General features: G+C 47.7%; 1 protein-coding gene across 1 annotated transcript in view; it reads right to left on the minus strand.

The window, feature by feature from the left end:
- CHRDL1 (chordin-like 1) overlaps window positions 1-679 on the minus strand; it is a 90,507-nt gene extending 89,828 nt beyond the window's left edge. Inside the window, exon 1 of the mRNA XM_015425874.1 lies at window positions 580-679. Within this exon, the coding sequence (XP_015281360.1) occupies window positions 580-676 (97 nt within the window). The 5' untranslated portion in view covers window positions 677-679. The remainder of the gene's footprint in view (window positions 1-579) is intronic.
- Between the last annotated feature and the right edge of the window lie 8,178 nt (window positions 680-8,857).

An 8,857-nucleotide genomic window follows, 5' to 3' on the forward strand; every position in this document is an offset into this window, starting at 1 on the left:
TTCCTGCTGGTGTCTGATGAAGGAGGATTTGACTCTTGAAAGCAGATACCCCAAAGACCTCGTTGGTACTACTGGACTTGAATGTCACACTATATGGAAGGAAAGAACTCGGGAGCATAAGATGCCTCGTTTTGGTCATGTGCGCGGCCTCAGATTCTGGCAAGCTTCACGATGTGCGCGTGAAGAGGAGCTTAAGCCTGGATTTTCTGTGCTTTATCTAAAATCTCCTTGTAAGCAAGCCTGGATCTGGCATAACGTTTCCTTGGGATTTCTGCAGACTCTGGAGCTCCCGGTGACACTATTTTTGCGCTCCCGACTTCTGTAAACCCCTGCTCGCTTTGGAGGTGGCAATGAACGAGCGAAGGAAGGAGTGAATTAATGAAGGGACTCTCACAGTTTTACAGTGTGGAATTAAGAGCTGGTCCCACAGATTTCAAGGGGGCTCACAGGTCAATTCTCTTTATCTGTTCCGTGCTCCTAAAACCAAGCAAGCCTCCATCTTGACATTATTGTGACATGGCTGAGAGGTCAAAGGCAGCCTGACCTTCCACTAGGATTATCCTTCAACAGTCTACTCACATTTCCCTTGTTCTGTTTTACTCCCCTCCATAAAAAGGAGGCAGAGCACACAGGCAAAAAGAAGCCGGAAGTCTTCCAAGCTCCACTTCTTCCTCATCTTTGCCAGCAAAAACTAAGCAAAACGATCCTCGGATGTGGTGAATTCTGGACCTGTAAGGGAAGAAGATCTGAAGTTGTTTAAGATGGAAAGGAATCTTTACAACAAAAGCTTTTGAAGTCAAGAGGGAGAATCAAAGTACAAATTAGTGAAGTTGCCAGGACAAGAAACTAGTTTGTAGAGATTGTCCTGTGGGGCTTTGGAACCTCCTGTGTTCAATCCAGTTTTGTTTTCTAAGCACTTGGGGGGGAAATACAAGGAAGAAAACAGTTAAGCATAATGAAGGAGACTGTGGTCAGCAGTTACTATGACCTGTCACTCTGGTGAACTTGATTACTTCAGCATTTCATGTAGAAAAATCACAGACTATTTCTTTAGCTTCCCCCCCCCCTCCAGTTATTTCTTTTTCAGACATGACCTACCACTTTATTATATCCCATGTGCCCAGTTGTACCTCAAAATGTTACAGTTTTATTCAGGGCTTTTTTTGTAGAAAAAGCCCAGCAGGAACTCATTAGCATAATAGGCCACACCCAGCAGCAGAAACTAATTAGCATATTAGGCCACATACCCAACAACACCGCTCATTCACATATTAGGCCACACACCCATGCCCTCCCTTGGCCTGCGGAGAGCCCGGGCAAGCCAGCCCTTGGAGGGAAGGGAAGGCGCAAGTGGACAGGCCCAATCCTTCCAGCCCCCCCCCCACCTGCCTGCCTGCCTCGGAGTCTCTGGGGGGGGGTCGCTGTCCAGGCCTTCCCTCTGTGGCCACGCACACGCAGAGGTTTTGGCTGTGGTGGGCGTGGCCAACTCTGAAGCCAGCCGGAACTCCGTTCCTGTGCGTTCCTGCCCCAAAATAGCCCTGGTCTTATTCTGTCTTGGGCAATAGAGCTTTAATTCCAGTTGCACATTCATTGCTACAACTGTTTCCCTGCTTTTCTTCATATTGTTTTGGTGTTTGTTTTTTTAAAGTAATGGCTGTCTAAGCTGTCTAGGCTGGCCCGATCTCATTAGATCTCGGAAACTAAGCAGGGTCAGCTCTGGTTAGTACTTGGATGGGAGACCACCAAGGAAATCCAGGATGGCTACAAGGAGGAGGAGGAGGAGAAGAGATTGGATTTATACCCCACCCTTCACTCACGGTCTCAGAGCGGCTTACAAACTCCCTTCCCTTCCCCTCCCCACAACAGACACCCTGTGAGGCAGGGTGGGGCTGAGAGAGCTCTGGCAGAAACTGCTCTTTTTCAAGGACAGCTCTGACAGAACTATGGCTTGCCCAAAGTCATCCAGCAGCTGCAAGTGGAGGAGTGGGGAACCAAACCCGGTTCTCCCAGAGTCCACACACTTCAACACTATACCAAACTGGCTACAAACAGGTAGGCTATGGCATCTATAAGTCACTATAAGAGGGCCGTGACTTGATAGCACTTTCCACCACCCAAAGCCCTGGAAGTCAAATCCACAGGAGACAATAAACAGCATCTGTTTTTCAGGAAATTCAGTCTGAATTACTAGACATCACAAAAAACAAGAGAGTCAGGCCCTCCCCTAGCACTGGGTGGCAGTTGTGGAGGTGGGGGGCATTGCCTAGGCATTTGGATGATGGCTTAATGATGGAACACATGTTTTGCATACAGGGTGTCCCCAGTTCAGTACCTGGTGTTTCCTGTTACAGGATCCCAGGTAGCAGCTGGTGGAAAAGGCCTTTCTCTGCACGAGACCCTGGAGAACTGTTGCCAGTCAGAGGAGACAAGACGAGTTTCGACAGGCCGGTATTCTGATCAGGGGTCGTTTAGTAGAAAAAGAGCTAGGGGAACTCATTAGCATAACTCATTAGCATATGCCACACCCCCTGACATCACCGGACGTGTGTCATAAGGCCACACACCCCGCCCCCAACAGTCCCGGCCGCCGACAGCCTTGCAGCTCCACTGCTGAGCCCCATGAGGGGCCCGGCGGTGGACCTGCAAGGCCGTCGGGAGTGCAAGGAAGCCCCGCGAAGGCCCTCCCTGGCCCCAGGCAGACAGGGTTGGGGAGAGGCAGGGAGGAAGCAACTTACCCTCCCTCTTCTCCTGCCTCCTCCTGGCTGAATGAGGGCCGGAAGCGGGGCGGCCGGAAGCAGGGGGCGGGGCTTCGTCATGTGCCCTGCCCCCATACCTCACCCGGGGGAACTGCGATCCCCCCCCGAAATGACCTCTGATTCTGATTCAGAATGCAGCTGCTTCATATAAGCTTCATTCAGTTCACACAGAACATGCAGACATGAAGCTAACATAGTGAATCAGTCCCTTGGTCCATCAAAGTCAGCATTGTCTACACAGACTGGCAGCAGCTCTTCAGTGGTCTAAGGCCAAGATCTTTCAGGTCACCTACTACCTGATCTTTTTCCTCGGGAAATGCCACGGGTTGAGACTTCAACCTTCTGCAGGCCAAGCAGATGTTCTGTCACTGATCCTCAGCCTCTTCCACATGAACATAAACCGGTCAGAGATTGTGAAGGGATTCTAAACTACCAGGGGCATATATCCAAAATACAGTCAGCTCAACCAACCATTCCAACTCTCATCTGCTTGAATTATTCAAGGGTGAACTTTGAAGTTCTGTTAATTCCACTGGTTAGTTCAGCATGCACTCAAGTGTCTAAGAGTGTTTAACATTATGCTTGTGTGTATAAAATAATCATGAGTTTTTACTCCGTCAGTTGCTTGATTCAATCTGAATAGATATGTATATGAGCAAAAACTTTTCTTCCTGTGGGCATCACCAGAAATTCCCCCCTTCCCCAGTTTTATTCAGGATGAAATGCCTCCTCTAAGGTGGGTCCCATCCCGTTGCACTTTTTTGACAGTTCTGTGTTAAAAATGGTTTTTAAAAAACCTCCTACCTGATAAAGAGCAGCCTTTTGATTGCTCAAAAGCTTTGCTTTTGATTGGTCTGAGCATTTCATTCAAAATTGCAGACATAAAGTGGGGGGTGGGGGTGGGATTCTAACTTGCCTGTATATCATCATCATCATCATCATCAAGTTTATTGTATTAGCCATTGGCCATAACAAAACATAAATACAAACACAATCCTTATACATCACATTAAGTTATCCCTTCAGTAACTTGCACTGAATCCTAGCCTTAATCTTATCTTTTTTGCCGCCAAAGCAAACAGGGACATTCTGCTGGTAACATATACATCCATATCAGAGAACAAAAAACAACCAACTCCTGTTTTGAGAATCCATTGTGCAAAGGTAAAATAGGGTATATAAATCTCTGCCTAAGTGATTCGTGCCATGAGCATCTCAGTAAATAGTGCTCAATAAACTTGCCTGTATATACCAGGGGCAAAACCATAGAGATACTATATGCCAGGAAGGAACCGTGGAATTAGAGAGGTTGTTGCTGAGCACCATGTTTTTCAAAAAAATTCTGCTTATTTCTCAGTAAAATGAGAGTGCCCATTTTAGTACAATACTGAGAAATTCAGATCTGAACAGGACAGACAAGTGCAGAGTCTCATAGCCTGCAACTTCCCTAGATTGTATTGTGGATATTTTGGTTTCAGAGCGCTGCTATTGTTAAGCAACATTTTTGTGGTGGATTAAAGGAGGCATCAGAGATCCCGAAACAGATCAAACACAGTCAGCAGCTTTAACAAAAAATCGCTCCCCGTGCAGAACTGCATGCACACAAAAGCCAGTTCCTAACAACCACTACTCTGTGTGTTTGTGTGTGTGTGTGTGTGTGTGTGTGTATCCTTTGCCTGCCCGCTGAGCCTTTGCTTATTAGGGTCTTAGAGGGGGCTGGTCCTTACTATATACAAGGAGCCCCCACCCCACTCCACCTTGGCAAATACTCCTCCTGCCGTAAGATTGTATATTTTGTTAACGTCTCCCAGGCTTCCAAAAGAAAAATACACACTATATGTACGTTCGCATGCCATCTCTATCATAATGTCAGGCATTTTGCTAAGAATTTCCCAGCACTAAGTCCACCACACACTAGTGCGACCAAGAAACATAATGAAGCACAAGAGAACGAATGACTCGGAGAGGTACAGCCGCCATTTGCAAACCATTATCACCCCTTTCAAGCAAAAGGAAATTGTGCTTTCGGCCCGCGTGCTCGATACAGAGAGCTGTTTAATTTAGGGTTGCCAGGTCCCGCAGGCGGGGTTTGCCTGCCCAACGGGCCCCTTACCTGCTGGCCCAGATCCGGCCGCCGGGGGGAACCCCACCCACAAAGTGCCAGCATCGCGGCAACGTGCCCAGTGTGATGATGTCACCCGGAGGTGACATCATCACGCCGTGGTACGTTGCGAGGGGACGCTCTAGCATTTGAGGGAAAACTCTATGGTTTCCCCTCAAATGGCAGTGGCCCCGCCCCCAATGTGCCTGACATGATGACGTCACTTCTGGGTGAGGGACCGGGGGACCCCCCCACCCAGGGCCAGCTCACTCACTAGGCGATCGCCTAGAGCGGGCTGGCCCTTAGGGGTGCCAAACTGCACCTGGCCCCGTACTCTGGGAGTTTCTTGATTATTTGTGTTTTTCATTCTGCCTAAAATGCATTTATTTTTGAAAAATGGTGGGTGCACGGGGGGACACCAGAAGGGATCCTCGCCTAGGGTGCAAAATAAGCTGGGGCCGGCCCTGCCCCCGCCGCAAGCCAGGTAAGACCTGGCAACCCTATGATGCAAAATTAAGACACAGGGAGGGGAAAACAAACTTAACCCCAAAACTGGAATCAAGAACCACAAGGGTGAGAAAAAAGTCTGATAAAGGGCCAGTATTAAAAACCTAGTTGAAACTTATACAAAAAATACACGTATTTATTGGAAAGACAGTTAAAAACAAATAAGGGCCCAATGAAAGCCTCGCTACAAAGTCCAAGTGGCCTGAACGCAAGGGCCAATTACAAGTGACCTGATGCGTTTCCGCCCTATTACTGACAGTCACCTGGAATGCAGAACAAAACTATTGAATTGGCTGAAAATATAAATACTGCCGGGGAACACTCATATTGCCTGAAAGATCACCTATCTGTGTGGGAAGGAGGGAGGGAGGGAACAATCCTCCCTCTGCCCTCCCGACACATTTTTGTTATGATTTATTTACATTATTTATTCCTTTATGCCTGCCTTTCTCACTTGAACTCAAGGCAGATTGTCCAGAATTAGTCGATACAATCAACCCCGAGGGACATTCAATAAAGAATGAAATAGGATTTGGGATGGGGAACCACCCAGAAGTCTGAGAGCAGCTGAAGCGAGGCAGAAGTGTTAATGTGACACATTAAATGATGCAGAATTAAACAACAGGATCCAGCCCACAGAAAACTGTACACAGTGGTACAGACCACAGTCCCCAATCATTTATCCAAGGGACTCCGTGATTCCTTTTGTCCAGTGCTACACCGCTGCCTGTGTAAAGAAGCCCTCTTGAATAATTCCATTTCTGCAGATCAGCCTGTTCTTTTCCATTGTCTCCTAATTAAAGCTCACATCCATTTTGGTCTTTAGCACTAAACCAGTATTGCAGGAAGCAATGCTGAAGAAAACGAAGTGGGTCTTTGGTCACGGACATCATGTTTTTCCTTGCACATGGGCAGGGGCGGATTAACCACTAAGCAGACTAAGCACGTGCTTAGGGCACCAGGGCTGAAGGGGGCACCACAAAGTTGGGAAAAGGGTGAAAAGGAAAGAAAAAACGAATGAAGATTTGTTTTAAAAAAATGATAAAACTAGTGCATATTGATCATGGTGCACCCTAGGGTTATCTTCTATTTTTTGCTGGCGAGGTACATTCTGAGAGGTATTAATTTCGAGGATGTTATCAGTGATTTTGCGAAAGTGAAATGTAGAAAAATGCCTTTCAGGTCATGAATATTGGAACTTTTGATACATTTAACTTGTGAAATATTACAATAGATGTTGTATTGCATTTTTGTAGAACTTTATGTAGGCCAAGCTTGGCTTAGTTTGTACAGGATATTGTGTTATCCTATGAATACATTTTTGTATGGCTGCAACCTGCATTGCATATCTGGTCAGACAGGTCAACAAATAAAATGGACTGGGGGTCAGTGTGGAAAGGGGGAGGCACCAAGATGGGTCAGTGCTGAGGGCACCCGTGAGCCTTCATCCGCCCATGCACATGGGCTCAGCAGAGGTGCTGTGTTTTCTGCAGGGACTAGCACACTGGATGAGTTGCAGTTAAGGTCTGCAAAAAATAAACCCTAGAGCCACGATCAATCCCAGCAGTCTTTACTTGCCAGATTCACCAAGGTGGTGGGTCTGCAGGGCTCCCATACTTTGAATTTGGTGTCGTGGTTAAGTGCGTGGGGTCTAATCTGGGAGAACCGGGCTTGATTCCCCACTCCTCCACTTGCACCTGGCTGGATGGCCTTGGGCAAGCCATAGTTCTGATAAGAGCTGCTCGTGAAAAAGAGCAGTTTCTGTCAGAGCTCTCTCAGCCCCACCTCCCTTACAGGGTGTCTGTGGTGGGGAGGGGAAGGGAAAGGAGTTTGTCAGCCGCTCTGAGACTCCCTTGGGTAGTGAAGGGCAGGGTAGAAATCCAATCTCTTCTTCTCTTCTCTTCTTTGAAAGGAGTCTTGCTCACCACAATTTCCTGATGGAGATCCTGAGGCCAGGGAGCCCTCAGGGTGAAAGTTTACTCTGCCCACAACCACCACCGGTCCTCTCCACAGTGCAAATGTGGGGATTTCAATTGAGAGAGATGGTGACTTGCAAACAGTAGGATCATCTTGAGCAGGAAAAAACCCTATTGTTCAAAAAAGGATTTCCTAGGCAGGGGATGACTCAGGCTAGTCCGATCCTGTCAGATCTTGGAAGCTGAGCAGGGTTGACCCTGGTTAAGTCTTGGATGGGAGACCACCAAGGAAATCCAGAGTTATTATGCAGAGGCAAGCAATGGCCAAACCACCTCCAAACATCTCCTGACTTGAAAACCCCCTGAGGAGTCACTCTAAGTCAGCTGCAACTTGACAGAACTTTCCACCACCACCACCACACAGGGAAGTAATTTTGGTGCCTGTAATTTTTATTTACTTTGCTTCACTTATACCCCTGGTGTCGTGGTTAAGTGCGCAGACTCTAATCTGGGAGAACCAGGTTTAATTCCCCACGCCTCCACTTGCAGCTGCTGGATGACCTTGGGCAAGGCATAGTTCTGTCAGAGCTGTTCCCTCAAGGATAGCTCTGGAAAGAGCTCTCTCAGCCCCACCTGCCTCACAAGGCAGTGTTCCCTCTAAGCTGAGTTAGTGTGAGCTAGCTTACAGTTTTTTAGCCTGCAGCTCACACATTTTGTCTTAGCTCAGGAAGGGATGACTCCAGAGCGAACTAATTGATGCAGTAGCCAAATCACTTGCTCACAACTTTAATGCCAGTAGCTCACAAAGTAGAATTTTTGCTCACAGGACTCCACAGCTTAGAGGGAACATTGCTCACAGGGTGTCTGTTGTGGGAAGGGGAAGGAGTTTGTAAGCCGCTCTGAGACTCTGAGTGAAGGGCGGGGTACAAATCCAATCTCTTCTTCTTCTTCTCCGCCAATGAGGACCCAAAGCAGCTTACAGTCAGGCCTGTAGCTACAGTGCGGCATTTCGGGGCCTGCCCCCCCCCAAACTCCCGCCAACGCCCCCCGACTATATATATATAATTTTTAAAAATGTTGTGACGTCAGTGCCCCCTGACTTATTTAAAGGCCCCCCGAATTACAAGATCCTGGCTGCGAGCCTGCTTACAGTATTGTTTTTCCCATCTCTATTTTATCCTCTTAGTAGCAGCCCTTCTAGGTCCTGGTCCAACACTCTAACTGCAACACCACTGGCTCTTAAGAGATACATGCTCCTTGGGCCACGGAATGTGGGCTTCTCTGTCGGGTTTGCCCACGAGAGAGGAGTCCTCCAACTGCTGCTCAGCCATGAAACTCAGGGTTGTTTCTTAAGCAGAAAATAGTTTCAGACCAACAATACATCAGTGGTCAGACAGATTAGACCTCCCCAGAACTTTCCAGCTTGCTCCCTGGGGCTTCTGGACTGAAGTTTTCCACATCCCCTGCATGACCCTACAGTCAATGCATATATTTTTGTAAAACAGAACATACAAAGTTGCCTTCACTGAGTCAGATCACCACTCTGTTAAGGTAAGCACTATCTACTTGGGGGGTGC

Source organism: Gekko japonicus, unplaced genomic scaffold, assembly GCF_001447785.1.
Source record: "Gekko japonicus isolate JY-2015 unplaced genomic scaffold, Gekko_japonicus_V1.1 scaffold2632, whole genome shotgun sequence".
Classification (NCBI taxonomy): Eukaryota; Metazoa; Chordata; class Lepidosauria; order Squamata; family Gekkonidae; genus Gekko; species Gekko japonicus.